General features: G+C 42.2%; 1 protein-coding gene across 4 annotated transcripts in view; it reads right to left on the reverse strand.

Moving 5' to 3' along the window:
* Positions 1 to 1,182: 1,182 nt before the first annotated feature.
* The window catches only part of ARHGAP8 (Rho GTPase activating protein 8), a 40,047-nt gene continuing 15,661 nt past the window's right edge, over positions 1,183 to 25,568 (reverse strand). For 3 of the 4 annotated variants that reach the window (XM_053387621.1, XM_053387623.1, XM_053387622.1), the window contains exons 4-13: positions 25,272 to 25,359; positions 24,808 to 24,939; positions 22,904 to 22,990; positions 19,337 to 19,435; positions 15,658 to 15,768; positions 14,372 to 14,445; positions 9,162 to 9,239; positions 7,317 to 7,445; positions 5,823 to 5,926; positions 1,183 to 2,226 (exon numbers count right to left, since the gene is read on the reverse strand). In XM_053387621.1, the coding sequence (XP_053243596.1) occupies positions 2,029 to 2,226; positions 5,823 to 5,926; positions 7,317 to 7,445; positions 9,162 to 9,239; positions 14,372 to 14,445; positions 15,658 to 15,768; positions 19,337 to 19,435; positions 22,904 to 22,990; positions 24,808 to 24,939; positions 25,272 to 25,359 (1,100 nt within the window). In that variant the 3' untranslated portion in view covers positions 1,183 to 2,028. The remainder of the gene's footprint in view (positions 2,227 to 5,822; positions 5,927 to 7,316; positions 7,446 to 9,161; positions 9,240 to 14,371; positions 14,446 to 15,657; positions 15,769 to 19,336; positions 19,436 to 22,903; positions 22,991 to 24,807; positions 24,940 to 25,271; positions 25,360 to 25,568) is intronic. The other variant, XM_053387624.1, reaches the window with a different exon arrangement.

A 25,568-nucleotide genomic window follows, 5' to 3' on the forward strand; every position in this document is an offset into this window, starting at 1 on the left:
ATCCTGTCCTCTGGGGTGTTAGCCACCCCTCCCAGTTTGGTGTCATCTGCAAATTTGATCAGGATGCCCTTGAGTCCATCATCCAAGTCGTTGATAAAGATGTTGAATAAGACCGGGCCCAAGACAGAACCCTGTGGCACCCCACTAGTCACTCTTCTCCAGGACAGTAGAATATGCTGCATAGATTTTACTTCCTGAATTGTACAGGGGCATAATCTAGCAGAGTAAGGAAATACCCGCAAATCTGCCTTGGAGCATTTTAGAAGGAAACACATTCAGTCTGGTCTCGGTAAAAAGTCTGCGGTAGTTGACCACTGTCAAGTTCTTTAGATATTCAGCTATGTGAAATGTCCCGACATACTGTAAACTCACAGCTCTTGGTGAGCAGGATGAGTATGAACAGGTCTGCAGATCTCCATAGGCAACAGCCCACAGTCTTTGCTTTAGTGATTTAAAGGCTATGTTGAAGCCCAAGTGTTCAAGAAGAAATGGAGACAGCCCAATTGAGGGAGCTTTTGGGCGTTGCGCTTGGACCAGAAACTAACATACTCATTCTGAGCTAGATGTTGTAGTACTCCTGTCCCCAATATGAAAACACTGACTTTAAGCCAGTATCTGCCCACCAGGCCCAGGTCAGTAGAGGGCATTCCCAAGTTTCCAAGAAATGACTGAGGTAGGCACATCTGGGGATCTGGAGGACAGCCCTCAGGAATTTAGCCTGGAGATCATCCAACTCAGATGTTAATCCTCCACTCCAGATATTAGAGGCATATCGTAATTTGGCAGCTGTCCTGAATATTTTGATGGCAGGTGGAATATACTGGCCCCCTTTAGTAAAGTGGCCGATTGACTAACTTGTGCTTTCTGGAGGGCAGCAGCTCTATGGGTGATCCATCTCGTTATGTGATGGAATGTCAGCCCCAGGTATTGGACGCTTCTAATCTGATTGAGGGCGTGCTCATCTAGTGACCATTTGCAGTGGGAAAGATTCTTTTCAAAAACCCAAATTTTAGATTTCCCAAAGGTAATTTTTAGGCCATTCTGTACACAATAAGGCATGAACCTCTTTAGCTGATAATTTAGACCTGGTCTGGAACATGAGAGAATGGCTGCGTTGTCAGCATACAATAATAATGGAGTCCTCCTGACCCCAAGTTTGGGCGGGTGGCCAAGTGGCTCTAGGTCATTTATAAATATGGTAAACAATGAGGGTGCCAGGATACATTTATAATTATCTAGTGGCAGCTAAAATAGCAGTATGTACTTGTTGCTAGGCACCATTCAGTAGGCTGTCAGCCATCAGTTTCTGAGCCACATGATGAGAGATCAACTGAATTTAGATTTAGAGCAAATCCATCTTTCTAGAGGAGGACTCACGTGACTCCCCTCTATCAACCCATGAACCCCTGGAGGAGGGATTTCACATACAATAAACACTTACTCTACAAAAATCCATATATACACAGTTTATACAGCATTGAATTCATAAATGTATAAAGTGTTTCTGAGAAAACATAGCAAAAAATATTACTTATTAAATTTATATAATGTCCTTCATCCAAAGATCACAGGTGGGCTACAGTATAAGTAATTTAAGACTGTAACTTAAATGCTTTAAAAGGCAGACATTACTAAAGGAATGAAATCTAAATCAACTGTTACACCTTGCTTCCTCAAAATTACTTTCTAAGATTTTTTTGTACTGATAGCTTTGTAGATGTTACACAGTCATGTGTTTTAAAAATTTAAGAGAAATTTGGGAGTACAGCTCAGTGGAAAAGTGCCCTGTCTTGTATGTTAGTGGTCCCGGATCCAATCTCTGGCATCAACCAAGGGAACAGAGGTAGCAGATTTGGAAGACACACACACCTGGCACCTGGAGTTGCCAGTAGGAATAAGCCTATTTTGTATAAGGCTTCTTCATGTGAAGCAATTCATTTTTGTATGCACTGAAAATAGATTCAATGGAGTCTAGCGCAGAATAATGAGTGTCCTTCCTAGGCGGGCATCCCCGTACTGTATGTGTTTTCAAGGTAACTGCTCACCAGGTACACTTCGAGAACTGAAGATTGTGGGGTAGAAATCTATCAGTAACCCAATGAAAATATTTATCGGTACCAGAGTACTGAAAGAAGGAGTGCCTTTGGGTGACCAGATTAAATTCAGGCCGAAGACGCAAGCCAGGTTGGAACCAGTCATTTTGTTGAAAATGCTTTCCTGTGACACCTGGAAAGAGGCAACACATGCAGATCATTAAGCACAAAACACACAGAGGACCAAACTGCTAACTATTCAGAACTGGAGGCACAGCTGCCTCCAGTTTAAAGATTTCATTCTACACTCTGCATCCCTGCCAAGAAGTCTGTCCAGCCTCTGAACTGGCTTGCAATAAAATAAGATAAACAATTGATGCAGCATTTGTTTACTAGCAGGCACAGTGGAGTTGGTATACGTAACTCTGATTCCAACTCTGAACAGCAAAGTAGAGATGGAGTTAGGGGAGTTTGACCGGTTTGCCTGCCCATGAGGGCACTGCAGGGAGCACCACAACAATGACAAACAATGGAAGGCGGGGGGGGCACTGAATTTTGGTGTTGCCCGGGATGCTGCTGAAATTTGGAAACCCAAAGCACCACAGCCAGGATACGAACTCCGCAGATTAAGCCAAACCCAATTCCAGCCCTGCCCACCTGCCCAAGGCCAGTCCTGAGAAGGTTGGCTCATGGAGCCCAAATGGTTCCTTACACTATGGGGATAGAGAGCAGGGTCGGCCTACGTGAGCCAGGTCCAGGGGTGTGTACAGCAAGCAGAATCCATATTCACAAGGGAGTAAGTTGCTGAAATGCCAAGGAGCTCTTTGGGGTCTCGAGACGAAGAGACATGTGGTGTTATGTAAGACACCAGGGGAGGGCTCCTTCAGAAGCATCAAGCTGCCTCATTCCTTCTCCTCCTTGGGGGCCAGGGATGGTGGCCAGAGCCAGGCCCTCAGCTTTCTCCTATCTCAGAGGTTCTCAAAGTGGGGGTCCACAGACCACGAGTGGCCTGCTAGCTTTATTCAGGTAGTCTGCAGTGGCGATTCCCAGGGATGGGAGTCCCTGGGATAGCTCAGTCAGTAGACTTTAAGATTCTTAATCTCAGGATCATGGGCTGAGCAAGAAGATTCCTGCACTGCAGAGGGCTGGACTAGATGACTTTCGTGGTAGCGTCCAACTCTACCATTCTATGCTTCTATGCTGGTTATACTTTTATGTTGTCTGTTAAAAATTTAGTAAATTGTGGTGGTAGTGGATGTTTACTTTTCAGTGTGCCTGCCAATAAAATATATTCATTACAAGCCAGATGTGCTTGTATCGATCTCATTTGTAGCCATGCTCACAGAGGTAAGAATGAGATTTATTAGTAGGCTCTAGGACTTGTGGGATGGGAGTTGTCTTTGGAGCAAGAGACACTCCTAAGTAGGCGAAATCCTTTTCTGAACTGAGACGGTGTCCAATGTTTCCATCATATATATCAGGAACATTCTGCGCTCATCACCTGAGTCCACTGCTGGGGACTTGCAGCTTTTCATTTCAAACAGCTGTGCAAGAGAGGCTCCCTCTCTCTCAAGCCTTCCCACGTGAGCACCTTCACAGCGTCCCTTTTGCCTGCCTCAGACTTCCCCAAGAGCCCTGCTTAAGCAATAATGCCCCCGGTGCTGGTGTGATGGCGTCCATACCCATCCTTTGGCTTGAAATGTCTAACTTTATTGACCACCGATGTTGCTGGCCACAAGCTGAACTGCACAAAGCTGCCTGTTGTTTATGTCAACTGGAAAACTTCAGCTGCCCTCCCAGGATGTTCACACTACCTTGACCTTTCCAAATGTAAAGTGTTCCCTCAGACAGTGAAGATGAAAAAACAAGGATCAGCAAAAACTGCAGATCTGAGCACCAAAATCAACTCAAGTCTGCACTTTACATAATAAGGGACACTCAAAAATAATTCTATGTTCTGTTATCCAATTACCAGAGACATCACAGAGTACTTTTGCACACCTCATTAACACCTTGAGCGTTGAGAAGTGTGTTGAAACGGCATGTCTATTACTGGAACAAAAAGTCACTTAGATCCATAATGCTGAGGAGAGATATTTGTAGCTAAAATAATAGGAAATGAGGTGAGGATTTTCATAATAGCTTCTGGAGATTATATTAAGCAACGACAGATGAAGGTATCTGATGCATTCTGTAGTACTGTGTAAGCAGAAGTGGCTCTATTATAAGGGAAACTGAGGCAGAATGAAAGAATCACCTTGCTGCGTCACAGGGGCCACTTAGTCTAGTTTTATATATGTTTTATATATGTTGTGAGCCACCCAGAGTGGCTGGGGAAACCCAGCCAGATGGGCAAGATATAAATAATAAAATTATTATTAGTGGTAACCCACCTGCAACATGGTCCAGGCACTTCTGCTTTTTAAAAAGCTGCAGCCTCTCTGGGCTCAACAAAAGCAGAGGCCATTACAGAATTTGGGCTGGCGTTCAATGAAGGAACTGTGAATGCCAGCAAGACAACTGCCTTAGGAGGCAGGTTTCACTTATCATTACAGGCAACAGAGTGAGTGATGGATATTTTTGATCTATGGGGCACCAATATGTTTTCTGGAGCAGCTCTCACTTGAAATGAATGGTGGCTCTTCTCAGTGAGGACTGCACATTAGAGATTCCAGATAGACTGTGCTCTAGCTTATTAGCTTCCCCCCATTAACAACAGAGAGACAAACCCCTCAAAGCGATGTTAATATTATATCACATGCAGCTGAATAAATGTGTATAGAAATGGTGTGCATGCTCTGGGCAGCTGTGACGAACTGGAGCTTCACAGCCATGTGTATTTGCAGCAAAACTGTCCCTTGCTATGATCAACGTGTGGATGTCATTCTTTTTTGTATGTGAAAAGACTTCCCACACTGGAAAAAGTGGTCAGAGTGCAGCAGATTTAAAAGTAAAGCACACATACTTCAATAGGTGCCACTGGAAATTGGATGGTTGCAGGTCTCCAGACTGCTGTTATTTTGTTATTTGGCTAGATATGGCTTTGAAGCTGGATTAAATACAGGTTATAGTGGTCACAAGGAGGTTGCTGAAAATGATAGCCACACAGTGAGCTAGTTCTCCACCCACCACTAGCAAGTGACTTGTTGTGCAGTTGGCCACTGTCCTATGGGAAGACAGCACACCCCTTTTGCAACCTGGAGCTAAGCTTTTAGGAGGAAATATCTTGCCACAGAGACACTTTTCCTTGTGGCACCCTTGCAGCAACTTTAACATGCATTCCAGATCTCAGTCCAGATCTTCTGAACATACTTAACAGTAGAGAGTAAGTTAAGGCAAGGCAAGGTACACCTGGCCATACTTTGCATTGTATAATTTAGGCTGCAGCATCCTTTGACAGACTTTATAGTTTTGTTTTCACAGTGGAAAAAAGTAATATTTATGTTCACACATTTAAGGATCTAGCCTACAAATCAAGGGAAAGCTTTAAGAAGTAAATAAGAGAGGCTTGTAAATGCTTCTTTTAAGCGGTTCAGTGGATTATTTGATTTTATTTGGATTTACATGGCACTATGGGTTATTTATGAAAGGGGTTTATACTAAAGTTATCATTGGGGTCATTAGTCTGCTCTGACTTTTATTATTACTGGAGACAGCAGCAGTTTGTAACTGCTGTTTTGGCAATTAATGTTTCACAGCCTCCTTGCAATTTTTAGAATTAAAACCAGTTGTTGCACAACAGCTTCAGAATTAAACAGCAGCAATCATGAGGATTTAATTCCTACTCACCATATGGAGAAAGCATATAAGAAACTTCAGAACAGCATAATTTTGCTCAGGAAGTCCATGTACAATTTCTCTGCAGTTCATCACCCGTAAGCTACTTTCTACACCTGCAAGAACACAGAATTTATTATAACTAATGTTGATAAAGAGTCAAAGAGGTGCATTGCCAGAGAGGAACAGTATGTCTTTGTTTGATCCCGAATGATCTTATCTGTCAAGGCTTTTGTCTGGTACAGGCTAATAAAGGAGGACAAAATGCACTTGCAGTTCCAGTTTACACCCTCTAATGAAACTGCCTGGGAACCCTTTGTCCAAACCCAAATCTCTTCCATATCCAAATTCAATCTAAACAAGACTGCACCACTTATCCATTAGCTAGTGGGAACCTGACTTCTAATGTGATCTTACCAAAACACACACAAACACAAGCTGCAACCCAACACACCCCTCACCCTACTTCTCCACACAATGCAGAAGAGCCACAGGTTCACTTCATGCCAAGCAAGAGTGACATATGACATTCTTTCCCCTAATCATTTGGCAGATGCAGAGCACTTGGCACCAAGGAAGGATCAGCTTCTAATTTTGTACCACCCTTTGCAGACACTTCGAAACAGCAGGGATAGAGTTTGGTAATCTTTTGTAATATGGCGCCCTTTGTGAGGCCAAAATTTGGTGTCCCCAAATGTCTCTTCTCCATTTTGTGCCCCCTTGGCTTGGTGCCCTGTGCAGGAAAAGCATTTGCACTGCTCTAAATCCAGCACTGGAAACAGCAAAATATTCTTGCTTCTTCTCAGTGTCTGCACAGTCCCGTGTGAAATGGTTGACTCCTTCCCGGTATCAAGTTCCGCAACACTTGAGGGAGGATCAGGGCTGACTATAAAGCCCAACCAAAATATGTGAACCCCTCCAATGGGAACTTTGATTTCACTTGTAGGCCTGCAAAGTCTTGAAAATTCTAGGTGTCTGTAAAAGAAAAGCATGTGTCTAACTCTCATGGTTCATGCAGACAGATGTGAATACTGCATCGCATGTCAACTCTTCCACAGAAATCCATGGGACTTGCAAGTGCTCAGTTCTGGCAGTGTTTTTTGGACGGCAGAAATCACAGATAAATCAGAACCACATTATTCATTTATTTATTTATTTATTTATTTATATTATTATTATTATTATTATTATTATTATTATTATTATTATTACAGTGGTACCTTGGGTTACATATGCTTCAGGTTACATACGCTTCAGGTTACATACTCCGCTAACCCAGAAATAGTGCTTCAGGTTAAGAACTTTGCTTCAGGATGAGAACAGAAATCGTGCTCCGGCGGCACGGCAGCAATGGGAGGCCCCATTAGCTAAAGTGGTGCTTCAGGTTAAGAACAGTTTCAGGTTAAGTATGGACCTCCGGAACGAATTAAGTACTTAACCCGAGGTACTACTGTATTATTATTATTATTATTATTATTATTATTATTATTATTATTATTTACTCACTAGTAATTCCAATGATTTGATCATAGGGTTCAAAGGTCAGTAAAGGCTCTGGGAGTTCCCTGAGTAAAGTCTTAAGTATGACAGCAGGAATATGGATATCTCCATAATCATCGAAATTAACAGATTTTCCTATGTTAAAAAAAAAGCCAAATTAGCAATATAGTTTTACAACCTGTTTACGGCCTGTAGGCAGACCAACACTGCATTATGAAGATGTCTGCAAACATAAAATGAAGGCTGGCAACATTAACCCTGCACGGTGGGAATTTCTTGCAGAGGATCACAGCCCCTGAAGACTGTGATGTGTGACCAGAGGAAGAATGATCGCTGGGAGGAATGCAGAGAGAAGAAACCAGCTGCAATAAAACATGTCTCTCCTGTACTGGTCTCTGCGGCCACAATAGGCGCTGTAAGTCTCCAACCAATTGATTTCACCCCTTTCATGACATCAGGTAATTATTCAGTATTCAAAACATTTCAAATGCCTACTGTTATTTCACAGGTTGTTGCTGCCTATCTTAATGTTAGGATGACATATTGCCCTTACTTCAACCAGTAGATTTGTCAGCTATAGCCTGGACCCACAGAACAGCTCTTCCCAATTCCCAAAGAGTCTTTTGATTTGTGTTTATGCAAAAGCAGCCCTCATGCACTTAAGAAACATAGAGGACCTTCAAATGGGCTTGTGATATGGAATGTAACTTTGCCATTCAAAGGCGGAGTCAGTCAAGATAGAGAACTGCCTTATAGTCAGACAACTGATTCATCCAGAACAGTACTGTCTACTCCAGGGCTAGCCAGCATCTTGTTGGGCTACAACTGCCATCATCCCTGACCATTGGCCATGCTCACTGTTGCAGTCAAACATTTCGAATTAGCTAGTCGGTGAAGTAAGGGATCCTCTTAAGTGACGATTCTAGGGACTTCATGGATGCAAATCTTGTGCCCTAGCAAGAGGCTGCCTAAATCCAACTGAGTACACCCATTGTAATTCTTTTGAGCTTGGCTAAAAGTTTCAGTTGATTAACTAGCATGGACCAATTTCAATCGGTAAGGCTAAAAATTAAGATCCTGCTAGTTTATCTATTAGTTGTTTATTATTATGGTTCTGGTAAAAGGTGAAGGTAAAGGTACCCCTGCCCGTACGGGCCAGTCGTGTCCGACTCTAGGGTTGCGTGCTCATCTCGCTCAAGAGGCCATGAGCCAGCGCCGTCCGAAGACACTTCCGGGTCACGTGGCCAGCGTGACGAAGCTGCTCTGGCGAGCCAGCACCAGCGCAGCACACAGAAACGCCGTTTACCTTCCCGCTATAAAGTGGTACCTATTTATCTACTTGCACTTAAGGGTGCTTTCGAACTGCTAGGTGGGCAGGAGCTGGGACCGAACGACGGGAGCTCACCCCGCCGTGGGGATTTGAACCGCCGACCATGCGATCAGCAAGTCCTAGGCTCTGAGGTTTTACCCACAGCGCCACCCGCGTCCGTGGTTCTGGTAGGTTAGTGTAATAGCGAATGGGAAACATAATTAAGGGTAGCCTTTACTCATAACAATGAGCTATAATTTATCATTACTTTATCATTTACTATACAAACACAATCTCAAATTTCTTTCAATTTCCCCAAAGGAATCCATATCTGGTAATATGCACATCTATTTAAATGTCATCAATTAAAAGGCAGATGATTAATCAACTACTCACTGAAGACAGCCTTACACAACATGACATTTCAGGTTACAAATCAGCTTATCATTAACCAATAGAGTAATAAGGAATCCATGCTCACCAAAATAAACAATATTTTAAAAATCATTATTATCTTTTGATTATAGCAGATGAAAACTTACCCTGATTATAAAGTTTCTGAATCTCCTTAATACTTTGTATGCTAGCTGACCGTCTAAACAGTCCTTCTGCTTTGAGTCCTGTAAGGAGGTGGAGGTGGGGAAGCATTAATAGGATTCCTCATAAAATTGCTGTTCACAAACATCTTTGTGCTGGTTCGGATCTCTAAGTCTCCAGTGCAAAGAGAAAGGGATGTCTGACTAAGTATGCTCACAGACACAGGAGCTGCACCCTGGTGGTGGTTCACGTCAGTACAGGAGTGTATTTTTCAGTTGCTCTGCTTAGGTACACACTGCTGTCAGGAAGGGTCAGGTTTATTTATTATGACCTGGTTTTTTGGATATGTACCCTCCCAAGAAAGTTTGCAACATAATCACATAGCAACGATACCCTAAAATTCTGAATTCTAACAGTTAAAATGATGTTAAAAGATGGCAGCAAGAGATAAAACATTTGTTAAAACACAGCATCATAAAATTACTCAGCTGGATGAAAGAACTCTTTAAAGCTTTCCTAAAGGCCAAATATACAGGATCAAACCTATTTCCGGTGTGGTGGCGCCTGTGTTCTGCAAATGTGGGGTTGTCACAGAAAAGGCACCGTCCCTGGTACTAATATGACAGCTCTCAATTGTTGTTGTTGTTTAGTCGTTTAGTCGTGTCCGACTCTTCGTGACTCCCTGGACCAGAGCACACCAGGCACTCCTGTCTTCCACTGCCTCCCGCAGTTTGATCAAACCCATGCTGGTAGCTTCAAGAACACCATCCAACCATCTCATCCTCTGTCGTCCCCTTCTCCTTGTGCCCTCCATCTTTCCCAACATCAGGGTCTCAATGGTGGACTACAAAAGCAATGTCTCAGATGCTAATATTAAGGCAGGGTCATAAGGGTGAAGATGGTCCTTCAGAGAGGCTGCCCCAAACTTTAGGGTATTCATAGGATAATGCCAGTACCTTAAAATGAACCTGCAAGTGGGTCAGATTTAGCTGGGGAATTGTTGAATCGGCATGCCATGCGCTGCCCACCAAAGCCTTGCTTACCTGGGTTGTGCAACTGCAACTTCCAGGTTCCAGTGAGATCCACTGGCACCATCTCTGCAGGGCCGTGGGTGCCAAGGCAGCCACAAAATTTTCAACGAGGGGGCCAGGCCTCCTCAATATTCCTCAGCTACATGGGCTCCAGTGGGCCCTGCCCTGGCTGCACCAGGCTCCCTCTACTGTGAGGAGGGCAGCTGTAGCAGGCCCCTCTGGGCCTTTTGGAGGGCACGCCAGGGCTCCTCCCAGTGTGTGACATCATGTGCAGCGTGCGTGACTTTGTGCGCACCAGGCACCCACAATATTGGGTGGAACCCAGCGCTCCTGGCAAGATCGCACAAGAGCCCCATGAGATCACACGGAGGCTTCAGTTTGATTGGGTGGGGCTGAAGTCTCGCCACAACCCAGAAGCTGTCATAGCTGTTTCTCCTCACTTCTGTGGTAGTGGCAGCAGTGGGCATGCCTGCGTAGGCACCCCTTCAATGTTGCAGTCTGATACAGCTGCCTCAGTCTGCTTCATGGATGGGATGGCCCTGACTGGGAGTTGTCTCCACGTAGTTGGCTCACTGGGCTACTCTAAATGGGCATCTGAGTTGACCCATAAATACAAGAGCATTTCCACTGGTCCTTAAAAGATTGTGAACTGATTCTGATGAGCATGAGAAGATTCAGTTGCATGAAAAAGCCACTCACACAATCCATCTATTCATGTGAGCTGTGCAGCACTGGAACCATGAGCTTAGCAACATTGCAGCTCCACCATGCATCTTTTAAAAAGTAGAAATGGGAAGTGATTTTGTCACCAACACACAGTTTGTGTTGTTGTTGTTGTTGTTGTTGTTGTTGTTGTACAAATGAGTTCTCTTTCAGATTTCCTTGCTTGGGTCCAAGCTTTCTTCTTTCCCAACTATCTGGAAAATGTGGCCTTATTCTTTTGCTGTCCCAAATGACAACTTTCATTCTCATTCTCCCAATTTTGTTGTGGGCAGAATAGTTTGCCCTTATCTTCTACAGCCTAGACAAGTTTCACTTGGGATAGATTTTCAAGCAGTCAGTCCTTCGGTTCACGAGAGTTTATTTAACAGTTAATGCTCTTGTCTGTTGAAGATCTCCTTGTGTAAAGTGCTGCATAATAAATGTTTCCTTTTAGCAGGCTGGGTTTTTGTTTTGTTTTTCCCGGTATGCTTTAGTTTAAAGTGACTTGCAGCAAGCCTTAATTGAAGACATTAATCTGAATTACAGACAGCAGCTGTGCTTGTCTGGAACGGTTGTTTGAGACTCACATCTTTCTTACTTTAGCAGTGCCATAGCACCAAACCTTTGCCGGGTAGCCTTCCTGCCAGTCTTGAGGACAGAGCAACATTTAACTACAGCACAGAAATATGAAATAATGGTCTGACCTATTATTCATATCAGAGATCGCATTAATCAGGCAGCCTGAGATGTGAGTGGATATCCCTTGGTCTTTTTGGAAGATAAATATACAAAATGGTTGATTGGTTATCTGAACACGAGTTTTTCTGGGTGTGGATTTTAGAGGTCTGTGTTCAAATTCCTGGCTAGAGATACAGAATAGCCTTGGGTAGTTCAGTCTTCTGCCTTAGCATTATATGTATTCCAACAAACCCAAGGTAGCTGAAACTATCAACAGAACTGTATGGAACAACCTTACATTTACAGAGCAAAATATCCTCTTGAATATTCCACCACATGGAACCTTACAAAAGGACAATACGAGTGGACTCTCTGTGCAATTACCACAGCAAAAAGACTGATACTGATGAATTGGAAAAATAAAAATGCAGCTCCCTTCTACGATTGGATTGAAGACTTATACAAACTCACAACATTTGAACAACGTGCACATAAACACAGACTTGCCATGGACAAATTCAATGATATTTTGAATCCATTCTTACAAATATTGTAATAGCTTAAGATCTGGTGAGGCACAATAACAACTTTGTAAAGTATACAGTTTTGGGTTCCCCCTTTATTTTCCCTCCTCCTCCTTCTCCTCCTCCGGGTGCTATTTCTTTTTGTCTCATCATGTTTCGTGCACATATAATTATGTACTTTTTGAACTTTCAATAAAGAAGTCTGGGGGAAAACAAAACAAAAAACCCCACAAACACACCCAAACATTGAAATCCTGTTGAGCTCAGTGTGATTTACTCTCAACTGCATGTTCTAGTTCCAGCTCTGGATACGGACAGAATACTGGCATAAGTTCTCACACATTCAAAGATAATAAGGAATTTTCAAAATGTACATTTAAGAATGTAATTTCAAATGCTTACCTCCCCCCCCCCCCCAATCCTTGACACAGGAAAGGAAAATAAATATTTACGTATATGCAATCCAAATCCAGCCTGCCCTAAGACTGGACTTGGATGAGAGTGGATGAGGCTTGAATCTCCCCTCTGGCCAAAAGCTCACTGGGTGACCTCTCTGCTTCTCTCTCTCTCTCTCTCTCTCTCTCTCTCTCTCTCTCTCTCTCTCTCTGCCTAACCTACTTAAAAGGAGTGATGTGAGAATAAAATAAGCCCATGTTTACCACTATGATTAAGTATCTGAAACATAATGGGAGCAATCTAATACCTGCTTCACCTTTGCTGCTTTTCTGTATGTCAGTTTAACCCACATTCAAAGGTGAAATACAAATACCGTACACAGTATACACCGCGTATACACAGCGGTTCTGAGTTGTATCTATAACAGGACTTTGCTGGCTGAGCGGCTAACAAATGCACCAAATAAAGAAATACATCACCACTGTGGATGTCTGAAAACAAGCAAATGACATTTGCATGTTGACAACCCCAGATGAAATTTGTGACAGTCCAAATACTTAAAGGATGCATCAGTGAACACTGACAGCCACATAAGCTTTGGAGGGCTGTCCCAACAAATGAAGACAAACACCAGGGAATGCTAACGTTCACAAAATTTGCCTGAGATTGCCAATATTCAGGTATGAATGTTGATATTTTGGATACTCAAAGCATTGAGTGGTAAAGCAGCTTCCCACTACACCCTGGGATTTCATCTTGATAGCAAAGGGATGGAAGGATTCCGTGAGATTGGCAGAAGGTTGACTGAAACTGCTGATATGCTGGAGGCAGGGTTTTCAGAAGTATGAAAGGGTAGCAGAGAAAGAATGACAGTGTTGGCTCTGAGAAGGAAGGCTCAAGGAGGATACAAGCATCTTTCTAAATAACCAGCGGTGGTCAGTGGGTGTGGTAGTCCCTGCTCCTTTCTAAGACAAATTTTGTGGCTTGGATGCAAGGGCCAAGAGAAGAATGAAAGCAAGGGTGTGCTACTTAATAGCACATGAGCAGAAACTAACGACTTGGGAATGGCTCCTGTGTTTAATCAGCAATATGCACATGAAAAACACATATACAGTGGTACCTCGGGTTACAGATGCTTCAGGTTACAGACATTTCAGGTTACAGACTCTGCTAACCCAGAAATAGTACCTCGGGTTAAGAACTTTGCTTCAGGATGAGAACAGAAATTGTGCTCTGGCGGCGCGGCAACATCAGGAGGCGCCATTAGCTAAAGTGGTACTTCATGTTAAAAACAGTTTCAGGTTAAGAACAGACCTCCGGAACGAATTAAGTTCTTAACCCGAGGTACCACTGTACATATTTTACAATACTGCATTAACAGAGTAGCCAGGAACCACAGTCCTAAGTCCAACTGACAGGTATGTGTATGTAACTCTTTTATTTAAAAGCATATGCAAAGGGAAGGGAAGGGAGAGTTGGCTACAGACATTTCTATTTTGGAAGCAGAGTTCCTCATTGATTCTTATGGGAAGTTCTACTTAATAATCAATGGAACAATTTAGCCCAGGATGTGAAGAGAGCTTCACTTGCCATTTCCTGACCTTATAAGCAAAAAGTCACTAGTGCATGGTGTGTGGGTAATTGTGTTGTATAAATATTCAGACCACTGTAAATATAGGGCCTTTATTCAAGGAAACAGTGAAGCTAGATGCTTAGAACAGAATGCATTTTTGGTTCTTTCATTTCACCCATGTGGCTCTGTGGTCTGATCCACTCCATCCCTACAGCTGCTTTTCACCGTGGAAACTTACTGCTGGAATTCCCTCCCCATCCCAGATATTTATCACAAAATCTTTTTTGTCTAAAACCAAAGTAAATCCTTACCTTTCCTTTTTAGATAAGACACTGTGTGCTTCATTACTGGTGGGATTAATTCGCCTTTGTTTTTAGCTTTGAGACTGTTGGAGGAAAGAAAAACAAATCTGAACAAGTTTTCTCACAGGGTTTCCATACCATTTTCTTACAGGGACAGCTCATATTTGAATCAGCTGATTACTGCAGCATTGCGTCCTGTGTGAATAAGCCATCTCAAATAAATTACAAATGAATGAAAATTCAGAGCATTTCCAAGCACCATGCTGCTCAATGGAGTCTGTTCACACGCTCAGCTGTGACTCAGCAAGCGATGAGTAATCAAACTGTAACCCAGCTCATCACTGAGATGTTCCTGATCCTTTCTGTAGTATCCAGATACCAGGAACATTTCTGTAGTTAACTAATCTTGTATTCCGCAGGGGTCCATAAACGTCTTTCCAAGAAAGCAAATCTTTACTACCACCTTGCGGTAAAAAAGAATTAATAGGAAGGAAAGGGGTTTTTATCCAGTGTGGCAGTCCTAGATGAAGACAGAGGTAAGCCCCCTCATCAGTGATGGATTTCTGTGGCTGATCCAAACCTGCAAAACAGCATCTGTTTTCTGGTTCTTTACAATAAAAAGAAATTTGGTTCTGTGTAAGGAAGGCAGGGGCAGATCTACCTTGAAATAATGAAGCTTAACCTTCAGAGCCCCAGAAGTGACTTTGTTCCGCGTTGTTTACAAATTTTGGGTCTAGTAGACCCAGTTAGTTGCATGACTCAATTTGATAGGTTCCTCAGCAGATAAGTCCATGTGGAAAGGATGCTTTCAGGATCTGGCAATGTGGCATCAAAGCCAGGAACCCAATCCAAACACAGTCTGAAATCCAGTTAGGCCAGACCAGTTCCAAAGTCAGCTGGGGTTGGTCCACACATAATTAACAAAATATACTAGTGTAAAAATGATTTTGCCTCACATACAAATGCACGGGATTTCTCATTCCTATAGATTGTATTCTACAGATTACTGAATGATTTCATTCAGTATGTAGTCATTTCACAATAATTAAGAACAGGCTTCCTTATCCTTCCTTTCTTTAACGTCTCAAAAATAAATCTGTTTCTGAGAAACCGTAGACCATGAATGTTCTGAGTTCTCTGTTGTAATGTAGGCACTCATAACTGAAGGAGTTTTAAGCATTGTGAGGAAGAGAGACTGAGAAAGAGAACAAAGAAACACATGGCGACTCATCCAGATTGAGTAAAAAGAAAACTCCTTTTTTCCAACAACATGTGAAAGAAATTGTGTGGCTTACTATTGGAGGCTGACACCAAACTGCTGGGTTGGAAGAGGGGGTCTTGGTGGAGGGATCTTCACTGCAGTAAGTGGCTTTTTCTTTTGTTTAGTCCGAAGATTTTCATCATGTCTAGTGGAGAAAAGTACACTTAATATTCAAGAATGATGTTTGAATCATTCATGTTTCTCAAGAAAAACTTACAAAGATGTATAACAAGTTCTAGAAGTTCAATCACATTGAAATCTTAATTTCAGACTGCAATCTCTTCACAGAATATTAAAACATAAAATATCAACAAAATGTACCACTTGCTATTCTCAATTCCGCACTTGCTGGAGTACACTTGATCTTATCCGATAGCTGACATCACTTGGTATTCTTTTGTATTGCACCAATATGGAATACCTTAACATTGCTGTTTATCTTCAGGTTAGGGTTTTTATTTTTTGTTTAAAGAACATATTTTAAGGAATATTTGTGAGACACACCTTAGATTAGGGCTGCCATATTTCAAAAGTGAAAATCTCTGGACACCAAAGTTGTTGAGCTTTTTTTGATTTTAATCTCAACAAAAAAATGAAACTTCTGACATGGGTTGCCATACGTCCAGATTTTCCTGGACATTGAAGAGATTCCTGCCCAGACACTGTTTCTGATGGCCGAATCCCAGTTATGTCTGGGAAATTCTGTACGTATGGTAACCCTACCTTAGATGGGATTAACCACCTAAAGCATGCAAAAGTGCAGCCATACTGGTGTTGTATTTTGCCTGTTTATTTTGACATCCATTGCCCTGAGCTCTTTTAAAGGGGGGAAGATCTACAGTGGTGCCTCGCTAGACGAAAAGAATCCGTTCCGCGATTCTCTTCGTCTAGCGGTTTTTTCGTCTTGCGAAGCAAGCCCATTGACAGCTTAGCGGATTAGCGCTACAGCTGTCAAGCGGCTTTCAGCGATCAGCTGTTAAGCGGCTTATCAGCGGAACAGCTGATAAGCGGCTTAGCGGCTTAGGAAAAGGGCGAAAAAAGTGAAAAAACCCCACGGGGGGACGCAAGATTTTTTCGTCTTGCGAAGCAACCCCATAGGGAAATTCGTTTTGCGAAGCGCCTCCAAAACGGAAAACCCTTTCGTCTAGCGGGTTTTCCGTCTTGCGAGGCGTTCGTCTTGCGGGGCACCACTGTATAAATATTCTGAGTCAATAAAAATAAATAAATAAATAAATGCCCTTAGCCCTTTAAGATCATGAGAAAGAGAGCACCAGGAATGCAACAGCACAACAGTGTCCTGCTTCTCTGGTTGTATGGCAACTGTGTGTGTCCTGCCCTCCCTCTTTTCTGTCATTAAAGCTACACAAGAGTAAGATGAGAAAGAATTTAAGAAGAGCCCTGCTAGATCAGACAAAAGCCGCATCTCCTCCATCATCCTGCACTCAGGGTGACCCACCAGCTGGTGCTCTTCAGGAACTGATATTCAGAAGCATATTGCCATTGATCCTGGAGGTAAGGATTAGAGGCCACTGATAGCCCCCACCCTTTAAAAGCCATCCTGGTTGTCCACCATAATCACATCTTGCAGGAGCAAATTCTTTTGTTTAACTAGGCTTAACTAGTCAGCTTGTGCATCTTGGTTCAGAGACTTCTAGTGCTGGATTAAACCCTGTGGAGGCCCCAAGGCAGACAAAATCTTGGGGCGGGGGGCTGCCAAATTATCTCCTGATATATTTTTGTAATTTTCTGTCAATATCAAATCAGTATTCTTTGGGTTTTTTGTCACAGGGCCCCTAAAACGCTGGTGCCTACTCTGGCAACCCGGCACTGGAGGCTTCTAACATCAATACATTCCAACTCTCCTCCAAATGCAGTACCATGGCAGCTGCAACTGCAATTCTTAGCACTCTTTGACTCTGTTCCTCTGACTTTATGCCCTTCATACACCTCACACTTTTGAACATCAAGAAGAGTGAACCTCTGGACTGCACATGGCTCTCTCATTTCCTCAGTTGTGGGAAGTCAGCTTCTGGGCAGAAAACCTGGGAAGGTGGACCACTGTGCAAGGCTGGACCAAAGGGCCATATCATACACCGCCATTGTTTAAGTGGACAGCTAAGATACTGTACACATACATTTGAATATTTAAAGTCGTAACAACAAGCATGCATAGGCATACTTGTATTTGCAAATACACTTAGCATACATAGACACAACGCTTGCTAGGGAACCAGATTGGGAGCCTCTGTTTGCAAAACAGCTCTGAGTTAAAATCGTAATTCTGTCACTTTTACAAGATGGAAGTATAACTCCTCCTGTACATTAACTGCATGGTTATTTATTAGGCAGGGAGGCATATATGAACGTTTAATTGTTATATATTTACGTACTGATGTACAAAACCCATTTGTATAACAGTGATGCAGCACCAGTACATTTTGTTTTGTTTTATTGCTATGGCTAGTGGCTGATGCAAATAAAGATTCTTCGGATCTGATCTGCAACACCAGCTTCTGTCAGTCAACCAAAGCATGTAAAATACTGTCATGAAGCATTTTATAGCTACTTCCCTCATCTGGAGATTCAAAGTACTTTAAGGAAAATAACAGTGGCTGCAACTGGGAGTTCTGGTGACATGAGAATTGCTGGAACACTCCACTGGTAATCTATTGAAGCTTCTGGCCTTTATGGCTGGATAGGCTAGAAAGCATGAGCAATCCCTGCTGAAAAACCAGAAGTCAGAGAAGAAGCTGGTTGCCAGTGGTTTAATGCAGGGGTTTAGTGTGCTCTGCAACTCCCCTACAAGGAAAAGTTGCTGCATTTTGGACTTTTTAGTTTAGAGAGAAGACAAGTCAGAGGTGACAGGATAGAAGTTTATAAAACTATGCATGGCATAGTGAGAGTGGTTAGAGGAAAGTCATTAGCATTAGAACTTGTGAAGCTGATGGCTGGAAGATTCAGGACAGATAAAATAAAGTATTTCTTCACCCAGTGCAGTGTTGAACTAATGGAAGATAAGGCTGTCCACAGCTACTAGCCACGGTGGCTATGTTCTGCCTCCAGGGTCAGAACCATTATAAGTCTGAGCACCAGTTGCTAGCGATTGCAGGTGCGCAGAGTACTGTCATGCTCATGCCCTGCTTGTGGGCCCCCCAGAGGCATCCATCCGGTCTGCCACTGCAAGAACAGGATGCTGGACTAAATGGGCCATTGGTCTGATCCAGCAGGCTCATCTTACATTCATATGTTATCATAATGAAGTAAAATAAGTAAAGGAGGAACACATTTCACATAATGTTCACATAATTTGAAGAAGTTCACATAATTTGAAGAAGTTGCAAAAACCAGCTTTTCTCGGTGCACAGTTTGGATTACTGGGGGCAGAATTTCCTTTTCCTTTTCAACGCAGAATAAATACAGCCCAAATGAAATTCTGGTGCATAACTCACAAGGCTGGTCCACGTGTAACCCCTGCAGATACCTATTTACTTTCTCTGTGGTGAATCATTCAACATTTCTTAGATGTTATTACTGGTGACAATGCACTTTGTACGATAACATGTAGCCAAGAATAGATCAGGCATATCAAACATTTAATCAGACAGAAATTTAGTGAAGTTGTCTGAAAAAGGAAAACAATTTAATATAAGACCTCTTCCCCCCCCCCCTTTTTAAAGAAGAACCTTAAGGACTGTTTTGAACGTGTTACATACCGAATAACTTCTTGAGGGATCTTAAGTTGGTCGTATTTAAGATGGTCTCTCAGGTCACTCAGGTAATTCAGATAGATTACCTTTTTTCCAAACTTGTGACTAAAAATATAAGAAAATTTATACAAACACAGGAATTAGGAATATTTCCTGAAAGTGTTACTTTAATATTATGAAACCTAAATGTCAACGTGAGTGCCAAAAGTGGACTATGATTAAAGCAGCCAAGGCACAAGATGCATTCATTTTCATTTGATCAAACATAAACATACCATGCTTGAGTCCAATTTGAATAAAAATGACTGTCTTCCATCCTAATATAACTGCTATTTGCATAGATATAGAAACCATTGTTTTGAGAGGGAAACAAAAACCTTTATTTTAATGCAGCATTAAAAATGTATGGAAAGAGTATGTTCTGTTAAGCTTTCTATGTCAATAGTTAAGTGAAAAAAATAGACCTTATTGCTGGCAAAGCAATTTGTGCCTTGCTTTATATGGAAAGATTAAATTGTATGGCAGCAGTTTCCATAGGTCCAATTCTTCACTGCCTTGACAGAATGGAAACCCCCTTCCTGCTCCTGCTAATATCTGGATGTAGGTGTCAGTGCTGGTTGTGTAGTTTCTATTCTGCTGCAGCTCGGATTCCAATGAAAACCAATTAATGTTGCTATTATTAGGATATTCCACACTATTCTTTTCAATGCAAAGGAAACCCAATGCAAATTAGGGGGGAGGGGAATTACCAATTATATATCATTTGTGGAATGAAAACAGCAATGAATACCAACTGTATTCACTGGATTGATTTCTGTTCCAGATGCATGATGAATAAGTAAACACTGGGAATTTCCACTCCCATTTCCATTGGAATTCTCTGACAATCCCACATGTGTTGCAGGAATAATTTGATGTTGTTGTTTTTCTGGCGAGAACTTTGATCCCTACAAAGGGCTACACTTCCCAAGCAGAAATGATCTTATCTGCCCCTTCCACATGGTTCCTGCAGTCAGAGGGGCATGGGAAAGAAGCTTGGAAGCTTCTCCCGTATTGCTGTGATAACATACGCTACAGACGAACTTGGTGCAGCACAAAACAGTCTTCTCTCTTTTTTAAAGATAGTGTCAGAAGCAGTTTGTCCAATATTCAACGGGACTGAGCTGAAATTGTTCCAAGAAAGATGATTAAGGGTCTGGAAACCAAGTCTTATGAGGAACAGTTGAGAGAGATGGGTGTGTTTAGTTTGGGAAAGAGGAGACTGACAGGAGATATGACAGCCATCTTCAAATATCTCAAGGAATGTCACATGGAAGATGGAATAAGCTTGTTTTCTCCTGCTGTAGAGGGTAGGAGCTGAACCAAAGGTTTCAAGTTGCAAGAAATGAGATTCTGACTAAACATCAGGAAGAACTTTCTGACAGCAAGAGCTGTTCAACAGTGGAAGAGTCTCCCTCGGGAGGTGGTGAACTCTTCTTCCTTGGAGGTTTTTAAGCAGAGGATGGATGGCCATCTGTCATGAATGCTTTAGCAGAGATTCCTGTATTGAGGGGTTGGACCAGATGACTCTTGTGGTGCCTTCCAATTCTACAATTCTATGATACTGGGATGATTCACATCAAAATTTGAGAAGATGTTTGCCTATTTGTTTCCATTACATTCATTCAGGACAATAATAGCCTCAGCACTCCACTCCTGTATGGTGTGCGCTCACTAACTAGACATTTACTCACTGATATTTGGGGTCTGTAAATCAGCAGAATTGGCTCCCACTGCTTTTGGGATCAATATCCCAAATTATCATGATGCTTTGTCCCTCCCACAGTTGTCCCTATGCGCATGGGACTCTGCGGCTGGCAGTCTGTGCAAGAGCATTTCACACAGGGAAGCACAAATCTCTTTGTCTCTTGAACTACATGTCCTAGATTAACAGCACACTCTCCCTTTTGCAGAGAAGGATTTGGGCCAGAAACTCACTGTTCAAAATACTGATCATTCTGTTCAAACTCTGCTTCTGACTGGCTCCAGCACACCTTACAAGATCCAAACACTATGAACATAGGATAGGATATCCATAAACATAATCAAGCATGATCTAGAACTTAATGGTAATGGGGGTAAAGTCTCAGATCTCTGGGCCCCAGAGAGAGTACCCTTTCATGTATCCCTTACTTGGACCCTGAAAATAAGACACAAATTGGGCTAACATACTGTTAATATTTTTCTCATTTCTGTAAATTATTCTGCAGAATAACATTGAAAGCCCAGCTCTGCAAGCACCAGCACCCTCTAGTGGAAGACAGCAGAAATTTTAATTAGAAGAAATTAATTAACACAAAGAGTTGGCTTCTGCTGTCAAGGAAGTACTTTTACAGAATTAACACACTTGATCCTCAATGTGCACAAACCTAGTTAGGCCTTCCAGGATACTCTTCCATGATAAAATGAAGCATTTTTGCCAGCCTATTAGCAAATTCCAAAAGAAAAACACACGAACCAAAAACAGATTGTGTTACCCATGGAAGCAGTGCCTTAAATAATTTGCTCTTCACCTCAGGAGGGCTTCCTGTTCTGCAGAATCTGCTACCTTGACATCAACGTTTTATGGTTTTGCTGCTTTCTAATGGCATGGAACCCAGCCCTTTCACTCTCTCCCTGACTGGAAAAAGCCAACTTCAAGGATGGGGTGGAGATAAACATGAGTGTTTCCAATCACTACTTCTGGAAAAGGCACCCAACACCTACTCCTACGCCCATGAACCTCTGAACTATTCTTCCTCTCAGCTTGAAATAGAAGAAAGAAAGCAGTTCTTTTCAGGTGCCTTGTAAGTTCTTGGATTTGGAAACTTCTTGAACATTAAACACACAAACACACACAAATGTTCTCTGAATCACAGCCCACCAGCTGAAATCTAAGGGAGGGGACTTTTAGCAAAAGGAGCTCTGAAGATGAAAAGAACTCCACTAGATCCCATATGTACCTAAGCACCACACTAAGGGAGAGGATCTAGACCAGAGTGGTCCATGTTTTCATACCAAGTGGGCTGCAAGAGTACGTTGTGTGGGAGGCATTATCTGATGCCCCAGGGCTTTGGGAAGGAGGTGCAAGGCTCTGGCAGGGTCCTAGAGCCCTCGCACCTCCCCCCCCCCCCAGCTAGGAAAGTGCTAACTAGGCTTTGGGAAGGAGGCAGGAGTACTCTAGGATGCTGGGAAGTTAAGTCTTATGAACTCACTGAGATTTAGTTCCATCAACACATGTTTAGGATCAGACAGCAAGTAACAGAGGAGAAAGTATCTGACATCAACAGAGTGAGCACAATGGAACAGAGTGGGAAGAGTGAGAACTCTGAACACAGTAGACAGCAAAGTTAGGAGGAAACACAAAATAAAATAAATTCACATACTCATGCCTAGTCCTCATCACCCATAATATATTTCAGTGGCAGGCTCCCCAAGTATTTTTACCTTGTGATTTCTATAACACAGATGTTTCTAGAAATCCACTTAACAATAACAAAAAGCAAACTACCCTTCAGCTAAGCACAAAATTGTCTTCAGCAAACCAATATGTACCTGATTAGAGGTTTAAAAATGTTCCAAATAATTTTTATGAAATTGGTTGGATGTACAATGTAGAGCGCTTTCAGATTTTTCTTATACCTGCAGAAAAGAAAATTAAATTGTTAGGAGACTTCTGAACGTTACATGCTGTAGTGGAGTGGAGCTGCAATTGAATGTGGGGGGAGTTTTTATTACTGGAACATTATACAGTATTCATTTCAAGTACATCTAATTCAGAGGAATTGAATGTAAAATGAAAAGAAGAAATGGTCAGTCCTGATGGAACTGAAGTAGGTGAAGATTATACAGTGATTACATTACAAACCAGTATCTGAATTGTTTTGTGGGTATAATAATGGTGGGGAAAATCTCTCTAAATGGAAAAAAAGTGTGTGGGAAATGGAGAAAGAAAAAAGGTAGCAAGAAGGGAGAAGATCTTTAGAAATTCAAGAGATGGAAACCATTATTTGATTCCAATTTCTGTTATTCATTCATTAAAAAAGAAAGTTTCACACTGAAATGAATTTCCAACTTAATCATTTTCCTTTAAGTATTTTACTTTGCATTCTTAAAGATACCCGGAATATGGCACTGACCATAATGATATATGATCAGCACAGCCCCTGGTGGAAGACCTTTCTCAAGGTCTCAAGACCTTTCTTTATAGTGACATGTTGGAGGCAGCCAGAGGAGTTCATTAGAATGCCCACATGAGGAGCACCAAGGCAAAAGCAAGTTTAACAAGTGCCCTTCCTTGCCCTGCCCAGTGCTGCTACTATCTCCCAAAGTATTTTTAAACCAAGTTCATCGTAGTCACAGGGGTTGCTGGGTGGGCTAGGTGGACCCCCAGCCTGAATATCCTTTGTTTTACCCCTCTTCTGTCGAGACCTGTCACTCCTGAGCTATGCAAGATGTACTGACAGTTGAGCTGTGGGTGGTTGGAGGCAGGAAAAATCACCATATTTTTCGCTCTATAAGACGCACCAGACCACAAGACACACCTAGTTTTTGGAGGAGGAAAACAAGAAAAAAAATATTCTGAATCTCAGAAGCCAGAACAGCAAAAGGGATCGCTGCGCAGCGAAAGCAGCAATCCCTGTTGCTGTTCTGGCTTCTGGGATAGCTGCGCAGCCTGCATTCGCTCCATAAGACGCACACACATTTCCCCTTACTTTTTAGGAGGGAAAAAGTGAGTCTTATAGAGCAAAAAATGCGGTAGGTTAAATCTGTTATTGATGTGGTGCTATGCCAGTGCGAAAGATTTCCAGGACTTTGTAGCACTGCAAGGCAAATCCAAAGGAGTGAATACTCCTTTGTGCATTCTAAGTTCATGGTGGTTGGGATTCTAATAACAGGTGCAGGTTGCCTTAGAGTTTGACCGATTTGCCAGGCATATGGAGCTTCCTGCTTGTTCACTACTTTTCTGCATGAGGACAGGGACAAACAGGTGAATTTCTTGCAGAAGCGAAAACATCACTATGAGATCCAGCAGCTTGCACTCCATCAACCCAGGGAGACTAAAGACAGCAATTCTCCCTCTACTCGCAATGTTATTTCTATCCCGTGCAACAATTGTGAAGTCAGAATGCTTCTGATATGCCAGAAGCCTGGAAAATATTGTTAACCCGTTTTAAATCATGCCACCCTCAATCATATAGGACAAAGTTCATCTAGATCTCCTCCCTTCTGTGAATGAGTGCCACAGGCCTTTCTGCAAAGGCAGCTTAAGCTCTAAGTTATTGTGATGACAAAAATAGGAAGACCAAATATGTGCTATGACGTGCGCCAGGAAGGGGCGGGCAGGATGGAAATGCAATCAATTTTTAATTAAAAGTGGGAAAAACCTGGCCAAACTATGCCTTTATAATGGTGATTTTTTAATTTTATTTTAAAAAAGCATAATTTAGAAAACATACTTCCTGTCAAATTCTTTGTAGGCGCTTTGTAACCAACTCAGGGAGGGTTTGTTCTTACTGTTCAGTCCATAGTGAAAGTAGACCACTGTGTAATCATTTTCCACATACTGGTCCAGTGCATACTTTAAATATCTGGAATAAAAGCAGCATAGAACACACCAATAAATACACTGTATTTTCACTGTGGTTCTTTAGCTCTAAAGAAGAGAAGGAATACAGGTGCCCAATGGCCTGATACATACTATTTTCATGGTATGCTCAAGCCCAAACATTGAACATCCCCCACAGGACTTGCTAGTATTAAAAGCTTGTTCAGAGATCATTCAAATACAAAGAAAGAGCATAATTCAATGATGAAGTGAATGATGCTCGATTTTACGGCTGACAATTGGAAAGCTATAATGGATGTAGCCCCCGCCCTGCCCTGCCTGTTGACACATGAGTGAAAATAAGAAAAGACTTACTCTAATAACCGTCTGTGATTAAGTTGATGGGAAGGAGGCAAACGGCAGCAACTGAAAGCAATCACTTTTCTCCCCAAATTATCATCACCTGGTAAACCAACAAGAGTTTAGTTATCAGGGTGATAATTTCACTCTAAATGCACATGTTTTAAATGCAAAGCTTTACATGCTGGAGGACAAAAGTTTAATAGGAGGATGTAAGATAAATTGAGAGTGGATCAGCAATTATTAAAAACAAGCTGTTGTGGGGAGCTACTTCTCCTCCAACTCCTCTCCCAAATATCATGCAGATAACCA

The sequence above is a fragment of the Podarcis raffonei genome, chromosome 5, assembly GCF_027172205.1.
Source record: "Podarcis raffonei isolate rPodRaf1 chromosome 5, rPodRaf1.pri, whole genome shotgun sequence".
Classification (NCBI taxonomy): Eukaryota; Metazoa; Chordata; class Lepidosauria; order Squamata; family Lacertidae; genus Podarcis; species Podarcis raffonei.